This window comes from Tyto alba, unplaced genomic scaffold (genome assembly GCF_018691265.1).
Source record: "Tyto alba isolate M040663 unplaced genomic scaffold, T.alba_DEE_v4.0 Super-Scaffold_7, whole genome shotgun sequence".
In the NCBI taxonomy this organism is placed as follows: Eukaryota; Metazoa; Chordata; class Aves; order Strigiformes; family Tytonidae; genus Tyto; species Tyto alba.
This window is the reverse complement of record NW_024881328.1, coordinates 6,388,493-6,414,285: the sequence shown is the minus strand read 5'-3', so window position 1 is coordinate 6,414,285 and position 25,793 is coordinate 6,388,493. Positions and strand designations below refer to the sequence as shown.

At 32.8% G+C, this 25,793-nt stretch overlaps 1 protein-coding gene across 1 annotated transcript in view; it reads right to left on the bottom strand.

Annotated features, from left to right (window-relative positions):
• The window catches only part of LRP1B (LDL receptor related protein 1B), a 754,159-nt gene that overhangs the window by 166,031 nt on the left and 562,335 nt on the right, over positions 1 to 25,793 (bottom strand). Inside the window, exons 35-40 of the mRNA XM_042808487.1 lie at positions 21,565 to 21,699; positions 21,021 to 21,150; positions 15,963 to 16,089; positions 15,657 to 15,808; positions 15,243 to 15,367; positions 11,796 to 12,167 (exon numbers count right to left, since the gene is read on the bottom strand). Of these exons, the coding sequence (XP_042664421.1) occupies positions 11,796 to 12,167; positions 15,243 to 15,367; positions 15,657 to 15,808; positions 15,963 to 16,089; positions 21,021 to 21,150; positions 21,565 to 21,699 (1,041 nt within the window). The remainder of the gene's footprint in view (positions 1 to 11,795; positions 12,168 to 15,242; positions 15,368 to 15,656; positions 15,809 to 15,962; positions 16,090 to 21,020; positions 21,151 to 21,564; positions 21,700 to 25,793) is intronic.

Here is a 25,793-nt window from a genome sequence, read left to right as displayed (position 1 = left end):
ATGTTTTACCACAAACAAAACTTCAAGAACTGATTGATGTCTATATGATTTTCAAAGAAGAGAGGTGTCCTTATTAGATGATCACATCTGTGAGCAAATTAAATCTGAAACTATCAATAAGTTCAGGTGACAAGCCTGTGGATGATGATGGTTTCATAAACACCACTAACCCAAAAATTCAGACTAAAAAAATATGCTTTTCTTTTTAAAAGAAAATAACCAAACATTGAGAAGAATCCAATATCCTTGATTTAAGGACAAGAAAAAAAATTTTATATTAATTAAATATAAAATTGTCTGCTGCAAACACATACCAGGTGCATTTTCTTAGCCCCACCAAAAGTGTAAATTCTGAAGGATTTATACCAAGCAGTCTCTTTTATTTGCCAATAGAATTTTAGTTTTATCCTTACTTATGGAATCGAGAACTCCACCAATAGAGAAGAGAATCATTTAATAATTTTAGAAGTCTGTAAGGAAGGTGGTTTTCAAGTCAATGTCATAAGAGAGTAGATGCTAAAGCCACCCAAGATCTAGATAAATTGTTACAACAGAAAATACAACTAACTTTGTTCTTATTAGCATATAGTATGTATGAATGTAGAACTGAATGAAGCACCATCAGTACACTATTTGGGCAAATTTTCAGTATAATGTTATCAGTGCTAATACAATATTTTTTGTTAGTTTATATTGTTTCTAGGTGAAAACAAAGTTTTTGCTTGAAAGGTTAGTGAAGAATCTCAAAATTCATATAAATCCTTTTATCAATAATAAAATAGGTGTCAGCTGAGGACAGAAATGATCCCAGAAATGGTCCTTCAGCCACTTTCAGGTGCTTACTTAAAACTAAAACCTTCTATCAACTTCATATTGCTAAAGACATGACCTGGGAGAAGATTCCAAAGCAACTACATTCTAGTGTTATATCATTACTGGTTTGCATTGATATTATTTTCTATTTACTTATTTCACATTTTCTTAAGGAATATTCAAGAGCACATTTTTTATCGTTGTAAAGTTAATTTATCATTATATATTCAGTTGCTTTCAAATACATCAGAAATTTGTAGTCATCCTATCTGGTGCTACAATTGGGGGATTCGGTCCCAAAATCTACTGATAGGATGAAAATTAGCAATTTGTTTACTCTTAGCTTCATATTTTCACAGAATCATATAATATTCTGAATTAGTAAAGCATAAAGAAACTGGAAATGGAAAGAAACACATTTGTTTCGCTGACATATTGAATTAAAACACTGATGGCATTAGATGCCTACAGCACTGATTAAATTTATTCTAGCCATGAAGCAACAGTTTATGATTTTCACATGAATAGCATACTTAAATGAAAGGAACATTAATACAATATGATATTAATATACAAATACTCACATTATTCACCTGCCACTGACATTCTGAATTAAATCAGTAATGGGGTGTATAACTGATTAAATATCTAGACAAGAGAATGCAACAGCTTATGATTTACAAAGGCAATGGTAGAGTGATCACATCATTACATTGCCAAATGTTATCTATCACTTTTGCTGAACTTAACGAAGATGGATTGCATCCCACAGATGAGATGCAGCCTATAAATATTGTCATGCTGATCTTCATCTGACTTTCCCAGGAAACAGACAAGCAACAAATCAATAAATGAAGAACTCAGATCAGAGCTCCCTCATTACTGCAAACAGAAAATAAAAATACTAAAGGACATAAAGTTTAAATTATCCAATAGAAACTGCCACTGACTTTTGGCAATGTATATACTATTAATATACATTTATATAAATAATTTATATTAATATAAATCAGTTTCCTATATTTTTATCTCCTATCTTCTATTTTTAAAATTCTCCAGAATGTTTACAATCAAAACTTTCCCAGTTGTATCACTTCAATTATATTTTTCCTTTAATTTCACATTTTTACCAACTCCTTTACTTTAGCAAAGTTCTAAAGCAAGAACAACTGTCAACATCATATTTTTTTTTAATATTGCAAAGCCATCACAATAATAAAATTGAGCATAAACAACACTTTGATATCTGAACTTTGGAGAAGGCTTTAACATTAGTACTTAATGTTAAACACCTGCTTGATCTTTATTCATTGTCTGAATTGGCTTTCACGATTTACCTTTCAGTACACAACCTGTCAATTGTTACACCACCCTAGTCACAGGAGATGGTACTGCTTTTTGTCAATCTGTTTGTGTAAGATTATGGTGATAGATAACAGGTGGTCACCATTTGATCTGAAGTGAAAGGAATGCCTCACAAGCAATACAGCACCTGAAGAAAAGGGGTTTATGTTCACATATCTAACTGACTGCACAGTTAGAACATTAAATAATTCGATACCCTTCTGCTCCACCCTTTAAGTACCATAAAGCAGGAAGCCTTTTGGTAAATAAAAATTCTAAGATAATAAGTTTCAACTAAGAAAAAAAAAAAAAGCAAGATGAGTTGAGTTCCATTTGTCTCAAAAATTAGATGGTGATTTAATTTCTGAGCTGCTTCTGTCAGTCACATGTAAAACAAGGTCATCATATAATCTATCATAACAGAAAACTTTTTAGAATCCAGAAAAAATAACCCTTTGTTTTTGCAGACATCTTTGTTTCTGGTATCTTCCTAACGACAATTAAAACTGAGTCTACATTTAAATAAAAATGAAACTATAAATACTGGATTATTGCTTAAGAAATGCTTCTAGCATATTCAGCAAAAAGAAACTACCAGGTAAGTTTCTTTCTGGATTTATAGCATTGCTTTAGTGAATGCCAATGAAGATATATCAAACATTGTATGTAATTACTGTATCTGTGAAATAAGTACAGTGTGAAAGACAGGCAGATCCTAAGTAGTAGGTTATTTATAGTCCATCAGTGAATTTATGAAGGTCTATACAAAATATCTGATGAGACTATTCAGAGTAGGAGACATCAAAATTTAGCATGAAAAAGACTATGAACCTCACATGCAGTTGACAGTTTAATCATATGAACTAACCAACCAACGGAATAGTACATAATAGCCGGATGATATTTCTGTGCAATGATGTGCATTAGATATTGATTCAATGTACCTGTGGTACAACATTGATAAAACCCAGTTTGGAACTAGACAAGGGAGGTCTGTACCTTTGGGCAAAGCCGGACCTTTGAGAGCAGGAGACCTATCAACACTCAGTGCATACCTGCATGCTCCCTAATACGGAGTTATAACTTGTGGAGTGCTGAGGATGTAAATAGAACAAGGATACCAGAAGGAAAAGCTGATACTGAAAGGATCAATCAGCAAGTCATACAGTGTTTCTGGAACATTTTTTTTGGTTGGTTTTAATTTCATTATGGAGACTGACAGAAATGTGTTAGTCAATCTTACAAACATTTTCAATTATTCAGATAGAGCTCTGTAAAAATTGCACACCAAGAAATAGATAATTCATAGCAGCATTTAAATTTTAGATTATTTAATTTTTTTTATTTATTTTTTTTTGTCCCCTACCAGCATTGGTGGTTTTTCTACATTTTGCTATACCATTTAGCTTACTTCTGGATCAAACAGATGAGCTCAGAAACTCACAATGAGAGAACAGAAACAATGCCACTAACTTCTTGCTCACTTTTACCTGAATATATGTGAAACAAGTAATCAACTCTTTAAAATGAGGAAAAAAGTGACTTTGAAAACAGTAAGCTTGTTCCAGAACTATGCTTATATATGCATAAATGCTGGGTTTCTTTCTGCCTCCCAGTTAACAGCATTTAAAAAATGTATTAGGCAAGCCACCGTAGATAGTATCATCATAATTTGCCATGATAATCAGCTTTTAAAAATCAAGTCTGGTTTATGTTACTAAGTACAACAATTATGTATTTAATTCTATGTCTACATTCTTGAGCACCATAATATATTTATTTAGAGAATGATTTAGCCCTTTTACCATGGGGGAAAAAATAACCAACAGCTTTTTATGAGGAAATCCATATCTACCTCCAATTACATTTTTTTTCCAACAACGGATTTAGCCCTTCCATAGATATGCCCTGACAACTGACTGAAGAAAACCACATCAACAGAGATGTAAACTTGCAATATTCTGTCCTATCTTATCCTAGATATAACTTACTCCTTGACAGGTTTAGGGACTGTCTTAGAGTCAGCAGGGAATAATGATGCATCGTATGCTTAAGGAAATATAGGGAACTTATTAATTCAGAAAAACAATAGTATTTTGTGTAGTTGTAAACTGTATCCCTTCCAGTATCATTCAATATATCATCACTAGTTAACAAGTGTTTTAATATCCTAACTTCAATATAGTTAAAGTGTCAATGTGAAAGAGGCTTTAAAAGCAGAGACTTTTAGAATGGAAAGTTAACATAGAGAGATGGAAATGTTTTATGAGGTTTTAAAAAATCCCAACAATTGTCATGTAAAAATTTCTTTTCCTAATTACAAGAGATCACATTATCTTTTTATTCATTACATGTAGACTCTCCAAAAAAAAAAAAAAAATTTACTACTCAGCCTTATCACCTTTAAATCAATAGTATTAGAGTGACTACCCAAAGACTAATAAGGTTTCTAATAAATATGTATAATCACTCAATTTTATTGTTACCATTGAAGTAAAACCAAGTACTATAGAGATATTAGAATCATTAATGGCAGAATATCTTAATAATCTAATAATATTTGCTGAACCACATTATTCTTTGGAATAAATCAAGAAATGTCAAGAGATGTTCATCTGTATAGGCTGCTGATGTAAAAATTTACATCAGTAATTATTTACATCGATAAAAATTTAAGGGCAACATGGAAAGTTGAAGCAGCCACAGACAGTATTAATTCTTCATGAATAATCTGAAGTTTAATAAGCAGAAGCACCTCTCCTCAATATTGAGGTTGGGCACGTGCAGGGCAGACTGAACTAAAAGATCAGTGTATGTCAGCTCCCATCTCGAATACATTTCAGAGTTTCAATCCAGGAACAGCTAAACAAAGCATGAAACGTGCAGAAATACATATTTCTAGAATAACAGTTGCTTAATGTAAAGTTAGTAAACTTTATCCACCTATAGATCATAAATTATACCCACTAATTATAATATGCAACCCCATCTGGAAACAAAATATAGTGTTAAACCAGACACTTTGCTTTCCACTAACAAGGCTGCAGTTAGAATAACGAATTTAAGATTTTATTACTTAAGTGTCCTGAACTTAACAATAGTCGCTCACTTTCCCTACTTTAAAAAGTGAAAATCACTGCACCTATATTCCAACATATACAATTATAAAGAATCCAATTCATTTATGAAATAAAAAGCAACAATATTATTTATTTTTAACAGATTAAAAATTTATTTCCTGAAGGAGAAAGCTCCAAAACTAAAGGAATTTCATACAATGTACCGAATTTAATGCTCTGTGAGAGAAATGGGAACGTAAATGCCTTTTTGACAGTTAAATTGGACCCATTTAGTTAGAAAGAATAGTAGCACACATTGGAACACCTTTAAAAGATTCAGACTGTAAAAAGCCTTACAATACATCACAGGATCTGACACTTTATGTTAGCAGTGAAAAGATTTTTGCCTTCTATAGACACTAGTGACTAAAGTTCAAAACAGAAGGAGCTTTTTTTCACATAACACTTCCTTTTGTGCTGTGAAAGACGTTACACTGGCAAAACGTCTCAGTGCCATTGTTTCCACAGTTAGGAAAAAAAAAAAAAAACAGCTCATTGAGAGTATCTCATCTCAATACTTTTTCCTCTTTCTCATTTGCCATCTTTTGCCTTTCCTCCCCCTTTTTGTCTCCTCTCTCTTCTTTAGTTTCTAACTTCTTCATTGGTCTTCTGTCTAGTGCTGTACCACTACAGTAAATCTACCTGAACACTGCACTGAGTTTTCTACAGATACACTGAGGCAGGCTTTGGCTAATGAATATATTACCTCAAACGTCTACCTATGATACAAAAAAAAAAAGGAGACTACACTATTATTGTAGAAACAGAGACTTAGGGTTTTTTAAAAAAAACAAACAAACAAACAAACAAAAACCTAGCATGTCATCCACTGTTTAAAGTTAACCTTAATTTGCATTTTTATTGGGATGGAAGATAATTCACACAGATGGTTTATCAGAGAGACAGTTTAGGATGGTCTTCTCTCTGTTCTCAGTCAATACAAATTTTAGACTTATTCAGAGCTGCTGATACACAAATGTCATGTTCACCAGGGAAGGAAGAAGGAAAACAGACGCTCCTCTGGCACTCTGCTTCTAGGCAGACAGAGAAGGAAGGATGCCGAAGTGAAGAAGTTTAGCAGATGGTTTGTGAATTAGGGCTTAATCCTGGATATTATAGAAGGAAAAAACCATACGTTTATCCCATCCCATATAATGTATTTTTGGCTCAATGGGTCAATCCACAATGTTAATCATCTCTATAATAGGAAACAAAAAGTTTAGCATTCTGTTCTTCACGATTTTAATTTAATTAAGGCTCCCTTTAGTTGTTTGCTCCATCAAACCCACAAAGAATCAATTTTGTGAATAATATGCTATCTTTGACTGATTTTCTCTGAATCAAACTGAGACATCTAATTCCATGTAGAAGAAATCTCTATTCAGACTGCCACATCATTAAAAATAAAGTTAATTCACTGTTTTTCAGTTGACAAAACAACAGTCAATGGGAGGTATGGTATGAGAGGGGATAAGCATATGTTAAAAATCTCATATATCAAATAGATGCTTCCTTCTGTTGAAACATTTTCATTTTCAGTCGTTTTAATCTACTTTAAAATTACTTTCTGATAGGTCTATTTATATCTATAAAGATTTAAAGTACTTCATATATGTTTATCAAAGTGCCTTCAAAATGCCTTCCAGCTTAAATACTACAGAAACTGGTTCAGAAGTCTGAAATAATAGTATTGTTCTGTCTAGAAGTGATTAACAATACAGAAAATAAGAGTAAAACTCTCCCCTGGGCTCCCTTTGAGAGCGGGACAGACCCCCTTGTTCCAATGAAACTGATAACCTGTAGCAATTTTGAACAAGTCAGATTTCCAGATACCTCCTTAAATAACTGTGCCTTTAAGTGCTACTGATTTCTGTCCTTTCTGTATACTGCTCCATTACCTCATATTAACCCAGCTTTTCAGTAACAAATTGAGTGACCAACAACAGTTACGAGTTCTAGTTCTGATAGTACTGAAGAGAAATTGTAAAGATTACTGAGAGATGGCCATCCTGATTTAAACTCAGTGTCTATTTCTATGTAAATTTGTTACCTTTTGTACCTCCTTTTGTATTTAATACATTTTTTTTCAATTTTCTGCAAAGCCTACAGTCCATTGAGGGTTAAAAATAAATGAAAAACAACTTCCAACATTGTAAGCTCCCTGGATCTCCTCTAGACTACGAAATGAATACGGATTTGATTTGTCAAGGCACTGGTTTTCACAATCAAAAGCTCCAGCAAGCTTATGTGAAATGAAAAAATACCCCTTTTTCCAGATGGAATCCTGCACAATTCCTCAAACTGGAAGAACAGAGAAAGTGTGTGTGTATACATATATCTCATGAATTTTCCAAATATAATCTCTGTGACTTTTTTTTTTTTTTTTTTTTTTTAACAAAGGACTACCATTGACAATGAAAAATGGGAACATCAGAAGGTTCTCATTTTGCCTTAAAAGGTTCATGAAGGTTTTACAACGCAACAGGATACAAAAGTACACATATGTATAGCTTAGGTTACAGGTTAGAAGCAGAAGCAGTCTAGCCTGTGTAAAGTGAACTGCAAGGATGATCTTTACAACTAAAAAGTGGAAGGTTTCAAAGAAATTAGTGGGTGTGTGGGACCCCACAGTAAGTACCATTCTCATTCCTTTATAGCCTAATATTTCTCAAAGCATGTACTTAAAGCAAGAAAGACAATAAAATATAACCTCTTACACTCTTTTTGGAAAGAAAGACTGATATCAAAACACATGAGATAGATGGTAGTCATGTCACAACATATTTAAAATAGGTATTGCTGCATCAATGAGTTAATTTTAAAAATGCCTGCAGACTAAGTTAAACTGTACATGATGCTATAGCAATAAAATCATGAGTGATACTGAAGTGTTAGATAATTCATCATCTGAAAGAATATTTGTGGGAAATCACAGCCAAGAACAAGGTAAATTTTTAAAAATTGGCAATCAAGAAAGATTAACCCTATAAAGTTACTTATAAAAAAGAAAGAAAAAGTCCCTACTGACTGACCAAGGGAAATAATGCTTGTTTCATCAGCGGAGTTCAGTGATATGAAAGAATATACTCCAAAAAAACTACACTGCACAAAAAATAAAGGTGTTAGGGTATGGCATACTATGCACATGCTACACTGGTTTGTTGTTGTTATTGTTTCTTCCTGCTAAAGACAGAACCCTATCAGGTACCGGGTTCTCCGTGAGTTTTGAATCTGATTTTAGTGAACTGGAACAAGTTAGATAAAGTTGTTTATATGCTGTAAATCTACTTTCCCTGAGCCAAAAATGTGTTAGCTAATGGGTTGTTTATGAGTTGCAAATCTGTTCAGTGAGGTGAAAATTTGTCAGATAATGGGTTGTTTATGAATTCTAAATCAATATTCAGTGAGTCGGAACTATGTTAGATAATAGCTTGCGTATGGGTTGTAAATCTGTTTTCAGTGAACTGGAAACATGTTAGATAATGGGTTGTTTCTGGGTAGTAAAATTGTTCTCAGTGAGCTAAAAACATGTTAGATAATGGGTTGCTCGTGAGTTGTAAATCTGGTTTTAGGGAACTCGACACCTTTTTAACAAAGGGCTCTATATATCTTAACAGTTTTTAGTCTGCAGAAAAGTTCATGAACGTGTTAGATTTGAGTGGCATATCTGATTTCAGTGAAGTAGAAATCCATCAGCTAATGGATTCTTTATGAGCAGATCTACATTCAGTGAACTAAAAATCTGGGACAACAGTATCTTGTCTATCATATACTCTGTTTTCTCTGAGTCAAATACTGAGTAAAGGTTTTCATGATTTGTAGACTTCATCTTAATGAGGTAGAAAGGGCTGAAGAATTGTTACATATTTCCAATGTGATTTTGAATCTCTTCCTAATAAAGTAAACTTGCTACAGATGTGTACTAATAATTTTGGAGGAAAAAGATTGCAAAATGAAGGTCAATGTAGTTATTTTTTAATCCTGCAATGAAATATGACTAAAATCTCTCAGCTGGATTCCACTTATGATTTCTATGTAATCATACATAGTAAACATGGAAATCAGAAAATTTTAGAATTTTATGTCTGCCAGTGAATGGAATCACTGGTGTCAACCATTCTTCCCACCACTTTTTCCTTTACAGGTATCACTGTTAGTCAAATACTTCCACTATATCAAGCAACCTCACGAACTGTCTCTTGTTTACAGTGAGAAAAAATCATGTGCAGGCTGTGGAAAGGAAGGATATGTAGTACAAAAATACCAGTTTAAAATGAATGACTCAACATAAAGAAAAGGAGTTTAAAACACATGAAGGAGAACAGTAAACTAACGTGCACTGGAATGTGGTATCCCTTCTCATTTACAGTGAAAAAACAACTGAACCATTTCTAGAAAAAAACCCACCATAGTTCACAAATACCTCCCAAGCATATACAGTAATTTTTTTGCAGATACAAAATTTCATCTGACATTCAATTATTCAGAGTGCTGACTCTGCTAATGAAAAATGAAAACGGGCATATTAAGATTACAAGTAGAAACACTTCCTAACAATTTCTTAAAGCTATAATTCTCAAGTATGCTTTATGGAATGTCTTTAGCTCTTATACAACAACCTATTATAAAGTAATGAGGAATACTTTATTGTTCTTTTAAAAAACCAATTTGTATATGCACTGGTACTTCACCAGTATTTCTTTCTCCTCTGTTCTGAATGTAAAGATTTCCAGTGACTTTTCATGTAATACTTTTAATCTCTTCCTGCAACACTAGAGTAACACTGTGCTTGTATATCATAACTGCATGTTTCTGTGAGCTGTTTGTAGTTTTTGTACAGCTAAGTTCAACTCTGAATCCCTAGGTTTTAATGCTTTCCTGGGAGCAATAAGAACATCCTGACAACATTGCTTAGTTTGTCTTTACCATATCGTAATACAGGTATCATTAATTCCTCTAAAATATGCACACACAAAATCTCAAAGTAAAAAAAAAAAAAAAAAAAGACCTTGTATCATATTTGAAAAACGCTTTTCCATTCACTAGTGTCAACAGTTTTCATGACCACAAATACCTTCCCAGAACCACAGTGCAGAGGTACATAATGATACAGTTATCAAATGTCAGTTGTAGAATAGTACTTCGTCAATTTGCAGCTGTTTAACTTCTTCCTTTTCGAAAAATATTTATATTAACATGCAACAGCCAAGGGTGATACATTCCACAGCAAATGTACTTCCATTTTTCCTAAACACTTTCTTTGGGTTTGTTATTAATGTGTTTGACCCAAACAAATAGGTAAATGTAACAATGCCATATGCAACATAACATCAGAAATTCAGGTGAGAATTATCTACAACACAAAGGAGCAAAAAATATACAACACTGCAGACATTCTGGAAAACAGTTACTGAAATAAATGGCAGCCTCCAAACAAAACAGTGCAGCAAAATGAGAAAATAAGAAACACAGTAAATATATGCATCTGTTAACTGACTACAGATGAATGAATCTTCTTGAATATATTAGAACAATTAAATTGGAACAGAAATGAAAGACAGGAGAAGTTTACAGAATGTAATTTTTGTAGCACAGACTTTTGGATGTTTAGCATTAAGGATGTACTTCTTACGCAGGTGCATTCAAATTTTCCTTCAATTCTGATGTTATCATGATAAACCATGATAACTTTTTACATGCACCTTGTTTTAAAGTTATGTTAGACTTCAGTGATAAAGATTTCAGTGTCAGATCCTTGGATGATTTTACTGAGGCCTCAGCTGCCAAATATATCTTGTGTCTTGTCCTGATGACTTTAGTGATGATATTGGCGGCAATTCCCTGATAGCAGTGCCAAGCTTCAAGTATTCAGAGGCTAAAAAAATGTCAAGTTTCGTACAACTCCTCCTAATAGTGTGGTGAATGAAGGTATAGTAAACATGTAAAGCTACTGAGTAAGCCTCTACTTAAACCAAACAATTTTGTAGGTTGGAATTTGCCTTTGATTATCACTGAACACAAGTCGCTTTTCTCCCTATAAGAAGGGTGAGTCAACTGGGCACACTGACCAGGGTCGTAATATGTTATACTGAGGAATGGTTATGTCAGCAGAGGTATCTTACAGTACTTCATCCCCACTAACTAGAAAAATAAACAACCATTAGATTTGTGAGGTAAGGGGACTTCTTTTATTTCCAAACATTGAACAATGTGGTTTTGTTTCAAGAGTAAAGCACCTTAAAATCACAGTAATACAAATTAAGCACTGTCATTATCACTTCTCTTTTCTAGTCATACACTTCGCACATCATAAAACTGATATAAAATAAATTATTTTGGAGTTGTAATTTTAGGATAATGTTTAAATGTATGTTATAGGGAAAAAAAACAATAATTATGTTAAGTATGGTAAAACTTCATTAACATTTTTTACTCTATAAAGTGAAGTGATTAACAAATTTTACTTAATAAAGTATATTGAAATAAAATTAGTATTTTGGAAAAAAAAAAATTACTTACTTTCAATTAGCACTTTTCTGTCAGCCCAGTTGTCTTTAATTACTTGTATATTTCCAAAGTGTGCATCACTGAAGAATATGCGATTCGTACCTCTTCCTTTCAGACTGTAGTCAAAAGCAAGAGCTATTACATTTTTGAAGTACTCTGGATTTTCATATGGCCTTACTGGTGAATTTAAGTTGGTTTCATCTGAAAGATGTATACTTTTTAATATTGTCCTTCCTGAGTACAACAGGTAACCTTCATGTCTGAGGCAAGTAATTCCATCTTCTGCAAGATAGCCATGTGCACAAGCACATGTTCTCTGTGTATTTCCCCGATAAAGACAAAGTTGATGACATCCACCATTATTCTTGGCACAAACATTAGTACCTGTAAAAAAAAAAAAAAAGAAATCTATCTTTTGTGATAGTACACTTAGCTAACTTAAATCAACTCGTAATTTTATGTTTTCTAGGAATTCTACTCTTTAAACTGTATCTACAATACTCACAAGTATAATAAAGACCAAAATAGTAAAAATGTAACTTTAACCAAAACCTAAAGAGAATTTTAAATAGTACAATTAATGAACAAATATATTTAATGTCCTTTCCAACTCAAAAGAGTATATATTTTAATAGAAAGTTATAAAATGGGTTATTCCTCCATAATCAGCTGAAGACTTAGAGACTGTTTCAAGTGCTTTGAAAGATTTTTTTTTTTTTTTAAAACACCTGTTACTGGCAAAAAGTTAAATTTAGATACTAACAGAATACAGTATTTTTTTAAGACAAAATCTATCAAAATGAAAACATACAGATTAACAGGTACAAAATTGTGTCAGTGAAGTTCCCCATTTTTAACAGACACTTCCAAACTTTTTGTTATATTTTCCTTTAAAACCTGAATTTACAAACTTACTCCCTGAAAAATGCATACCGTTAAGAAATCATTCTCAAATTAGTAACTTCAATGACTTAAACTACACTTGTTGCAAGCAATATTTAAAATTACAGTAATTAGGAGCTATTTTCCTTTGTCTTTTTTGGACTATGTGTGAATTACTATTATAGTTAGATAACTTAGTTTCTGTTTCTGACAGCACTTTCCATGTAACAACTCAGCTCTTTTAATATAGTAATTTTCCCATTTCTGAAAGTTTTCCACATAGTGAGGAAGAAGAAAACATTGTATATAGACTGTTTTCAGAGAGAAAACCATAATAATTGTCAGGGAATATGTAATGTCTGAAAGGACTGTTGATTGTATTTTCTAAGTGCTACATTTCAAGCTTAAGATACTTTAAGAAAAAATAATGGGGGATGAGAGCTAACTTGCTCTTAGAACTAGAAACATTGAATTTTATGTTCCTAGGCAAAATTATACAAGAGACATTCCTCTCTGATTATGTAAAAGCATTTGAAGATTTAGCTGTATAAATTAATACATTTGGGTTTTTTTAAGGATTCTTTTAAAGTTTTATTAGGCTAGAAAAGTTAATATCTGTTTGGAAGGATGAGAGGTTGAGAAGAGAAAGGAATAGATACGAAAAAGATCCTTGAGCTTCTAAAATCTCTCTTCAAAAACTTCAATGCTTCCACAGTTCGCCAGCTGTAAATATCTTTAAAAACAGCCAATTCTGAAATCAGTGTAGGTTGGGTATGTCCTTGCACACATGGAAAATAGCACTGAAGGATAGGAATCTATTTGTGAATAGCACTGCAGGACTGGCTCATCAGAAAGGGTAAAACAGGTGTTTGAAAAAAAAGCAGTAAACACAATCAGCACAGGTTTTTATTTTTTTGGTTTGGGGTTCTTTCTGGTTTGTTTGGGGTTTTGTTTATTTGTTTCTTTTAATAATAAAAGGTCAGGAAGCTAGCTAATTACATATTTTTTTTTTAAACAGTGTTAATTACTTCTAATTCAATTAACTTAAAAAAATATATATAATATTGTGATATAGAAAAACATTCCAAAAACATTTTTCACCTGTTTTTTCCCTTTTGTCCTTCTGGCTCACTGACATCCCCTCCCAAAGACATTAACCATTTGTACCCTAGTAAAATTTGAAAAACGTATTAAAAACTCATTCAGTTATGTTTTTCAAACTATCATCAAAAGATTTTTAGCCTCAGTAAGCATTTCTCCCAATGCAATCAAGTCTTTAAAGCTATCAATAAAAATCATTACATGTAAAGAAGCATTGTTTCATCCCATTGTTCTGTTTTACTAATTCTATAATATAAACCCCTTCCAAGCAAGCAGACATTAACTATTTCTAGCCTAGTTAAAAGAAATGATAATTTTTTGTGTGGATTTTATTTTTATCCACAAAATACGATGCCCACAGTACTCTGAAATTACATGCAGAAATTCTTAGTAAAATTAATATGCCTATGTTTGCAATGTAATTTTTTTCAAAACTATTTAAAATTCCCTTAAAAAAAAAAAAAAACACAACAAAAACCCCCAGTTTTTCTTATTGATTGTTAAATATGTTTTCATTCAAATGCAGATTTGTTTTACATGTCATATTTAATGCAGTTATTTAGGAAAGATGTATATAAAAGAAACAGGATCTTTGGATATGTTATGCTGTGATTAAAGCAATTTTTGAGTGCTACCAACACCAGAGATATATTTGCATTAAAAAGTTTATCTTGTACTACAGTAACGCTTTTTCTCTCTCTTTGCATATATTTATAGAATATTTTGTCTGGATGGCCTGGTAGCAGTTTGTTCTGAGGAAATCATTGTCATTTTCAGTAGACTTCTAACAATCTTTGCTCACTGAAATAAGTTTGTCAAGGTCTCTTCAAAACCAGAATTTTAGGAAGAAAAAAATAGCTAAAACCAAGATTATTCTTAGTAAGGTAGTGGAGAATAAAATTAACCATCAATACCATAAATCACAGAGAGTATATGATAACTTTTGCCTCTTAAATTTGCTGAACAAATTGAATATAAAGGAAATTTGATTATTTATAAGGTCTCTTCCTGCACAAAAAACGTAGGACTTAAACCCAAGTAATTTCAGCAAACAAATATTTGAGACGCAGAGGTTGGGAGTTTCTAGCTGTGAAAAAATATCTGGTTTGCTTTCCAGTAGACATCTGAGGCTGCCTGAGATTACTGCTCTTTAAAGCACAGTCCAAGGTCCCCCTCATTCCTAAGACTGTTTTCTGCTTTTTTTTAAAAAACAAAACAAAACAAAACCCACCAAACCTGGAGTGATAGGAAGTGTTTTGGTTTTAAATTTTCTGCTTAAAATACTCAGAAGAATTTTAGTAGAATTTGTACTATATGTTTTCTTTAGTACGTTAATTTTAGTTTAAAAAAAAATACTTCAAGAGTAAAAAGCGGAGATAAAAATCAGTGATTGCTTTACTTTTGGTATGCTTTTATATACATAAAAAGTAGCAGGTGATATTAAAACAATTAATAGCATCCTTAAGAACAGCCAACCTTTCTCTCGTGCTCTATTAAAGACTTTCACTTCCTTCAGGTTTATTCCAAGGCCAGTCCTCATGGTCACAGCATCCGTGGCCTCATTCTTGTGGCCTCTTCTAATAGAGCCATTTGCATGTGCTCTGCCAAAAAAGTTGAAGATGTCTCATCAACAATCCTCAACTAATTCACACCAAACAAATGACTGAAGGGCAGTGGAGAGTTCACCTAACAAAAGGTCAAGAAACCTGTTCTCATCTATGACACTGATACGCTTTAGATTTCAGCATCAGAAATGCCCTTTCTTTAGAAATTGCATAGGTTTGTGATCCATTTTGTGACCTTGCTAAGGAATGGCTAATCCTACAAAGGTGAAGCACCTCACACTGAAATAACATTTTGAGACTCAAATACATATGAAAAATAAATTACCTGTCAGACCAGTAGATGTAAGCTCCAAACACCGCGACTGAAAACATATCCACATTGCTCCCTGACAGCACAATCTCCCGATTCCCTCCACTCTCAAGGTCAATTCTTTCTATCTTGTCGGTACGAGCATCACACCAATATAATTTATTTTCCTAAAGATTAATTTTAAAGGAAACATGAACAGTCTTATCCAAGTATTTAATTAAGAGTTATTAAGATTACATGAAAGTGGAAGACCAACTGGTTTCAATGAAACATAACAAATACTGTACATCTTAAGATATACTGAAAGACAGAGGAACTAACCTCATAGTCGATGGAAATCCCATTAGGCCACGCAATCCCCAGGCTTACAAGCACAACCTTCTCAGACCCATCTAAGTGTGCCTTGCCTATGCAAGGAGTCTGCCCCCACTCTGTCCAAAATAAATACCTAAAACGTTGTAGAAATTACCAATTAAAATTTAGCATCAAAATAAGAGTTGAAAATATGTAATACCATACTTCAATTGCAACTTAAATGCACCATTTTCAGTAAATAGGTATTTAAAAAACATGATAAGGCTCATGTCTCTAAATAATCTTAAGATATTAGATGTATTATAATATTTGTTTCATAGAACACTTTGTTGAGATATTTTTTGGAAATCATATATATGAAGTAATTCATAAAACTGTATTTGATCAGTCAATATGCAATTATATTCCTTAAAGAGTTCAGCTTTGTGCTTGGAAAAACAAAAGCAAATTAGAAAAAAAAAATACTGGAACAGAAGCTCTCACAACTAATTACTAACAAATGTGATAATACAAGAGAAGCATGTCTAACTTAAAAATCTTTTAAATATAAAGCAGTAAGGAGCACTGTGGGAAACGGTAGAGCAAATGGATTTTATTTGGGAAGAAAATACTTCTATTTTCTCTAATGCTCATGCTGATCTGCATTTTATTTGTCTAATTTTATATTACTGTATAGTTATTGGCAAGTAACATCACTATTTCAGGATAAGATGCTAGGTCAAACTTCTGCCTTGACCTCCTACTTCTCAATCTGTTGCTTTCTGTATAGCTAAATGATGCCAGTTAATCTACACAGAGCACTTTTTGTACTGAATGGTAGCCTATGGAATGGCTTTAAGTAAATGTCTATGTGTCTACAAATATATATATGTATGTATATATATTTGTGTTAAAATATATTATAAACACACGTAAAAATACATATTTTCTGAGGAAGACTTCTCTTTCTAAGATAATAAAATTTAGGTTTAGCATATTACCAATTGCCTGAATAATTTTCATAGCAATTATTCATAAGAATATTACCAAAACATTGTTAAGTAATACACTGTAAACAAAGTGAACAGAACATATAAAACTATCCTCCATGTTTTTTCTCTGTGTGGAATGTATCTATTAGTCTATTTTTAAAGATTACAAAAGTATTCTGTGCATTATTAACCAGTTCTACCCCTAAGTTTGGTGATATCATTATACCAATATATTGTTAAATAGCTGTATTCGATTGGCTGATTGCAGATATATGAAATTAAGAGGGCTAAAAATGGGACAGGGGAGAACAAATATGGATCCTATAGTCAGGTCATAAAATTTAGCATCTGAAACAATGTCCACCTTTGGTTGTAATTTTAGGGCTTCCTGTCTATAATAAAGCCAAATTTGTTCTCACACTTCTTACTACAAAACTTATACAACAATTAAGAAATTGAACTGCTACATTAGCTAAATTAAAAAGATGTTTTAGAAATGTTGAAATACACAGTATTAACCAGCTGGATATCAATAATCACTGCTTAAATTTAATACAGCTTTAACCAGATTACTAACAGAACGTCTAAACAGAACTGAACTTGTTATCAGGCATATAGTCAGAGACACTTTCTTAACACAGGATCAACTAAATGTTGACTACAGAAAGGCAGGCATTCTGTATACTTGAATTAAACATTCTGTACTCTCCTAAGACTAGTCACTCTGAGGAAAACCAAAACAAAACAAACCATAATTAGCAGGTTAAATTAATCTAAAATCCTCCAAAGAAAATCCTGAATAGTTGCCAAAAATGTAAGGCAAGTTATTTAATACTCTCTTAGCTCATTGATGATTATAAATATACTGATATATAAACTTACATAGACTGTTAACTAGTATAGAAAAACTTGATATTCCCATATTTTCCCAAAAGGTCTTGGAAGTATCATCTAAAATACTTCTTTCCCAGACCTTCACAGGTAGCAATATGCTACTGACACATTTAGAACAATGGTAGAATAACTACGACTCAATTTATTTCAGAACTATCCCATATATAACTTATACGGCTGACATGGAGATGCAAGTGGCAGAAATTTGATGCTGGCCTAGAATCTTCAAAAAAAAAGTGTTTGGAAAAAATTAAATCAGAGTTTAAACACTCCAGCCCACCCACCCACGTCCCTGGAACTGTAATCACAAATGAAATTCCTAAAAGGTTTTTGAAGGAGGCATCTTCAAAATCTAAGAATTATTTCAGTATGAGCTTAACTCCATATTTCACTCACAATTCTGATCTTGATCAGAAAAATATTATTTAATTGGGGAAAAAAAAAAGTCAGCCAAGCATGTATTATATGAGCAAGTATAACTGATAAAGGGACAAAGACACTCCTCTGTAGGACTACACATTCTTAACTTTTTCCTTAGTAACAATAAATAATTTTACCAACCAGCTGAATGCTGGTTGCTTCATATCTTGGTATAACTGGCAGATTCAACGACATCTAATAACTGCTATTTTCTTCTCTATTCTTATAGCTGTCAACTCAAGCTTCAAGAGAAATGAAGAATGTGAAGTCAGGCCAAGGGGAGGAAAGAATATCTTTGAAAGTTTTACTGCATAAAAGGAAAGAGATATGACAATAACACAGAGGGTAAAAAGGCCTTAATCTTCCCACAGAAAGGTATACTTGTACGTCACTAGCAAAACACTGCTATCCTTATTCTGAAGAAACTTTGACTGAAGACATTTCAAGATATAATTTTGTGGCATAGTATTAAAAGACAGAGGTGAAGTTTAACTACCTTCATAGAAGATAAACTGTTCTACACAATTACTAATCTGTAGTCCATCCTTTGTTTTCTTAAGTAATCTAAACACATCAAAAAACTATCTACAAAACTCAACAAGATCAAAACATCTAAGGAATGTTTCACAACTGAATTATTTTCTACATTTAATATTTCTCTTCTTTACTGTTTTTTGTTTCAAGTGTAATAATTTTAACTCCTCCAAATTACATTTTACCCACATTATATTAATATTTGTTTTTTGGTCGCATTACACTATTCTACCCTAAGACCTAAGAAGATAGTTCAGTGGCATCTCTAAATATCCATTAACTTAAGAGCAGGAATTGTTTCTTTCCAAAGAATCTCGTTGATATTGTTGGCTATTATTTCATCTGCTTATGCTCATACTTATTTTGGTTTGGTAAAATAAAAACATGAACTGTTGGGTCAGAAAGCTTCATGTGAAAACACATTCATTAAAATAAAAATCCACACTTTAGTAAAATAGCAACTTTTCTACCAACAGCAGAATTAAATATTATTCTACCAAGAGTTCTGTATTTACTTTTTCCTATAGCAAGTATTAAATGTTGGATCTCAGGTACAATCTGTCTTCCCTCTCCAAATATTGCAGAAGAGTTGGTCACACTCTTTACCATTTCTAGTTGAAAATAATGAATTTTATTTATATAATTCATATTATTTTAATATTTAAATATTTTCCAGAAAAACTGCATCTGCTGCACTCGGTCCTCACAGATTTCATGGGGGCTTTTCCTTTCCTTTGATGTAAGTAAAGGTTGAAAACCTATCTGTATATGTGCACATCAAATCATTATGTACATGTTGAGGAAATTTACACTGCAAATTAACCATTGTTTGAAGAAGTCTGGTCTACCCTTCCGGTCAGAAGAATTTTATCAAGTTTCTGTGTACTTACTTTCAAACGTTTTTTGTTTTGTTTTGTTTTGTTTTTTTTTAATTTTTTTAACAGAAGAGCACAGCTATTCTGGTACATTAAAGACAAAAATATAATAATTCAGCCAGATCCTTACTAGGATCCAGAGAAGATCCTACTCTGAAGAACAACATTAATCCTAAACTGTTAGCAAATACTGCCAAGCAACCAGCAGTGTTATATGAACACAGCTGTAATGATTTATGGCAAAAGCTATTACATTTTGCAGAGAATAAAACTAGTTATTACTTTCACCTTCATTCTTAAATAGATTAAGTTGCAATGCTCTGGTCTGCAAAATACACAGATCACTATGTCTAAATTCTCATAGAAGAAATCATGGCAAAGATCCAAATGGCTTTTTGCATCACTGGTATCAATCTGTCCTCAGCAAGAAGTCAGATTTCTTCATTACTATGGCTGCTAACTCCTCTGAGTACAGAGACTGCTTTCCTAAAAATAGTGAGATACTGATTTGATTGAATCTGGGGAAAATTATCTACAGTGTCATCTCTGGCTTTGGGGGCAGGTAGTTGCTCAAATACTCCCTTAAGATTTTAATACACAACTTTTAGCACTTCCGTTTATGCAGGGTAAGTATAGCAGTTAAATCCAGTGAGTCTTGCCTATGTGCCTTTTCATCAGAAAGTACCTTACATCAGAAAGTACTTTTCATATTTCCATGAAAAAAGGATGGACATTCTTTGGAGAATTTACTGCTTCTGTTTTGGTTGTAGCTCTGCTTACAGTAGTTTTGGAGCTGGAAGGGGACCGAGCGTTCTCTATTTCTGTTAATACTCCAGTGTAGCCCCTACTCTCAACAAACAGTTGGCATTTCTGGCTGCTCTTACTGTTACCCACACGCTTTATCTTGCATTACTTTCAGCTACTCTTGGCAATCTCCTTGGCTGTTGTAGTGGGATGTTACATGATACTAGAATTTATAACCACCAAGGATTACATTCTTCTACTACTTCATCATGACATTGAGATCTTCATTAGCTAATGTGACTCCCTTGGATTTGCTGGAAACTTAAGAATAGATTTAAGCATGCTTCCAAGCAGTGTCTAAAATTCAGTTGAAATGACTGTCTTAAAAAATGAAAACTGTTTTGCAAAGAAAGTACAGTATGTCATATATACAGACCAGTGAAAAAACTCAGTGTATGATAAGAATAACACTTCCTTCCACCTGTGCTAAGTTACAGTACAATATTTTCCAATACAATCATTCTGGGGTTTATTTATCTATTAGAACAAAGGCCTATACTTATCTAAGAGCTCCAGTGCTAGCATGCAAACTTTAAAAGAAATGCAAGTAGCCATGGTCATGTTACCCTTTTTCTGGGTGTACCGCAATAGATCTTGGCTGGTCCAAACCCTGGGATATAATTACATATCGGAATGAGCCGTTGAGCCTGGCAACTTCAATTAAGTTGAAGCCATGATCCGTCCAATATATGTTACCTAGGAAAAATACCTTGAAATTACTGGAGAATGAAAAGACTACTTGAAATTTGTTTAAATCTTAAGTGTATAAGTTAGAATTAGAAACTAACTGCTGTATTTTAACTTATATGTATCTTATACTTGTAATTTCTGGTCCAAGTCAGCCTTCCGTTTTGAAGTATAAACTTGCATTCATGGTTGTCACCATTGAGACTGTCCATATAAGAAATACTGTCCAAGATCTTTAAATAATTTTTCTGTCTGCAATAAAACTGCAAAAAGCAGTGGTGGTATCTTCAAAGAAAAATATCTAGACATTTGGAATATTAGAAATTAGAGCTGAATGCAAACCAAGCTATTTAACCCTGAGCTGAAGATGGAAGAGCATACTGTTAGAAATCATGACAATTCCTGAAGGAGGTTAAGACCTACCTGCTATCCAGTCCACTGCAATGCCTTCAACTCTTCCCAAACCATTTGTAATAATGTCTTCTTTCCATGTTTGGTCTCGTTTAGATCTGCTAATTTTGTTGAAACCCATGTCTGTCCAGTAGATTGTATCATTTCCTATAAAATACATGGCAATGATTCTTAGATTAATTCAGTTACTTCAGTCCAGGTATCTACATCAGTAACTGTAAAAACTGCCAATTATAAGTCTATTAATATGTCTCAGAGTAAACAGAAGAATGGCATCAAAACTATCATCTTTAATTACTCGTTCTTTTTCCTTTTTTTAAAATATTTTATTTAAGATACTTAAATCAGAATTCTAGGTTGTCTACAAGTTGTTTTGTACTGCACATATAACACAATAGGGCCTCTACAAGAGATTGAAGCTACTACCTGATAAAAAACACAATAAATATGTTGGCTCTTTTTTTCGCTAATTGGGCAAATGTTTGAAAAACATATTACTGTTTATTAATCACCTTTCCAAAGTACTTAGGAGTCTGAAAAACTACAGTGTAAAATTGCCTACACAGTCTTTACCTTCAGTAATCATACAGACTGAATTTTGGAAGTATAAAAATATTTAATTAGGGAAAAAAAAAAGTGTGACATTTGATAGTGCTATACTGATAAAAGAATAAAAATTTGACTCTATCTACAATTCATCTTTTAAGTGTCCTGACAAACTTTCACTAAGAGTCTTTTTTAGTACTTTAAGGCATTTCGGCTGTCTTCCCTGCCCTACTGCTGCAGTTGGCTATCCACAATGCAAAAGAGAGGGACCATATTGGAGTCTTAGAGTACAAATCTACTTTCACTGACCATTTAAGCTCATCAGCCAGGCTGAAAATTGGAGTGGCCAAAGCACATATGTGCACTGACCTCTGTTTCCACAAAGTACCCTTGATAAAGAGATGGGGTAAACAAAGTGATGACATCCGTCAAGAAGAATTCTCTGTACTTCCATTGACAGAGCTCTGAGTTAACAATGCAGATATACTGCAACCCACATTCTGGTTTCAAAGTCATCAGTTGGGGACCTCATGAGTGAGCTATTTTGTCTGGGAAAGACACTGCTCAGAGATAAATAATATTTGTTCCTTCTTTATTTTTTTCATACTTCATATATTTGCTTTTAATTCCATAAGAGAGAAAGTGTGTGTGTATATTTCTATATATAAATATATAAACATTACATATAAAAATACATATAAATATTTATATCTCTACATATATATACACACAGGTATATATGTGTGCGTGTGTGTCTGTGTAAATATACATATATATTTTTATATATATACACATGTATATAAAAGAAAAGAGAAAAACTAAACTTAAACAGGTAACAGTCAATTCCAAGATCAAACCAGTTTGGTATGCGCAAGAACCCTAGCGACAGCACCAATAAAACAAATGACAAATTCTGACTTCAAGTACCCCAAACATATAGTTTGGTTATCCCATACGGGAGCCATGTATTTTGCTACCTTTTTCAAATGAGTATGAAAATTACACAGATCTTAATACTAGCTGCGCATAACACTCAGCAATAAGATATTGATCTATGATTGTGTGCAAGTGCATGCCAAATACCCTTCAGTGGAATATATGATACACAGAACTACTACAAAGCCTTATCTGAAAGTACATAGTTAATAAAAAAAAACATTTCTTACTATTATGTTTACCAACTGGATAAGACATTCTGCAAGTGAATTTTATGTATTTCATATTCCAGTTTAATTCTTCTCCATAAAAATAAACCACTTTGTATTCATACTGTGACTGTTTATGTCAGCCACGTGAGCAAGAATCCACATAACAGCTTAGAAACTGTTATAAGAACACAGAGATTTTCGTGGTTTCACTTCCATGACTAAACGTTAATGTATATAGCACAACTGACTTTGTAGTGCTGTTTTCTGAAAATAGTGTTTTCCAGTAATCCAACAGTACAGACAACTGAATTACCTGGATTTGTTTCCAGATAAACACATGATAAAGAGGTAAAACCAATTAAAAAAACCCCAAACCATATTTCTCCTTAAAATATATCATTACACACAACAGCCATTTAATGTCTATCTAAATTATTAATTTACCTTCTGTAAAATGCAGTATTTTATGACACAGCTTTGTTTTGTTAATGATCAACACTTTTCCTTAATATATAATATACCTGACCTGAATATAAACAGGTAGAAAGCAATTATATATTATGTACATGTGCAAAAAAATGATGATGAGGACATACAAAATCATGGAGACATGCAGATGTGACATATAATAAAGGAGAATATTTTTTCCAAGATAAATATGACAGGGAACACTATTTTATCATCAGTCAAATTGGATTTTTATTTAGTTGGTAGTGTTCCTGTAAAATGACCAGAATTTTTAAGCAAAATGTATCTGTTCTACAAACAAAAATTATATAAGTAGTTTTGGACTGGAAATAGTCAGGGAAACAGTAATATTTGCTGTGTTGGAAGTTCACAAAGCACATGCAGTTCACTGCTTCTAGAAAGTATCCTTAAAAGAAAATGTTAACAGCTTGAGTATGCAAAGATAATAATTACCCAACCATACACTGATATTAAACCTCAGCTAACACATAATTTCCTTTAAATTCTCACATTCTTTTGAAGTCCTATGCCTTACTTACTTACATATTATATCCTGAATTAAGTCTTCATTAAACATAGCTGTAAAATGTATTAACTATGACATTTTGATATAATTGTTCAAAGACGCTCCAAGGCAAAATAAAATAAAGATTTTTTTTTTTTCTGAAGTACTGGTAAAGGTTATTTATTCACAGCAATGTAAAAATTTTCAGTCACTATACTCTATACATTACATTGAAGAATATTTTTTGACGTTTCAGGTACTTCACGAGCACTTAAGTAAAGAAAAAACTATATTCTTTTGCTGTACAGTGTGAAAACATACAAGGACTTGTCACCAAAATAATAAAGATCCCTCTGAGTCTCAAATACAGATAATACTACAGCATTTGCTGAGTTTCAGTTTGCATTTGGGTACAGATAGCATGATCCAAATTACAAACCCCTCTCATTTTATGGAGACTGCAATTTTTATGGATTCTTTTCCATTAATAATCAAAGTTTTCCATATCTCAATAAAACGTGGAGTAATATTCTCAGCAGGACTCAACCACTGAACACCCATGTCATGAACAACAAGGTAATAGGAATTCAGATTAAGCAACTGGCATTTATTTTGTTGTACAGTGTTCACTTATAAAAGTGGATGATATTTTCACAATTTGTGTGTCAATGCTGTCTCTGTCAGGTAGCACTATTAATATTATGACTGCATAAATCTGTTTTATTTTCCAAATTACTGTGAAAAATAACAGACATGGAGGTGAAAACTCCCTTCAGCAGCTGGTTCCTGAAATCAGTTCTGGCTTCAGACAGATGAAAAGAAGGCCTATACCCAGTTTGGAGCCCTCAGTATCTATTTACCTATTCTGTTGCTGGAACCTGAAGAGATGAGAATTACTACCTGGAAATGATGTCCACCATAAAATGGGAAACAACTGTCTGCAACTTCACGCAGATTCTACAAGCATTTTGCTAAGTGGTGAGCACTGGTAACCATACCGTCACACTGACTCCTACAGTCCACAGGCAGCTTATCAGCAAACACCGAAAATTAATGCCATTTAATGTATTAGTATTTTGTGAATAAAATCCTATAACTCAAAAGTCAACATACAAATTATTTGCTAAATATTAACCCTTTTGTCAGGCCCTATCAGCTTAATCTGTAATTGTTCAAATTGTTTATTTCAACAAAGAGAATAAAATCTATTTTCTTCACACTTGTACACACCTGTATGTACACCACAGATACAAATGCCTGGAGGCACAGTGTTAGCATGAGTAACAGGGGGACAGAAAATGGGGACAAAAGTGTGGAAAAATATGTGGCAGAACACCTCTGGGTTACCAGCTCCCACTAAGTTCATCAAAATTCAGTGAGGGACTTGGAAGACTGTTTTTCACAGAGGCAAAGTCTTGCAAATCTTAAACTGTTTCTGGGATGAACTACTACAGAACTGAAAGGTGCTCAGCAATAACACTGTATTATTTCAAAGCTATCAACAATTTTAAGTCTTACTTCACCTTTATGAAGGCTTTTCAGCACTAATGAAAACATTCATGTAACCACTCTGC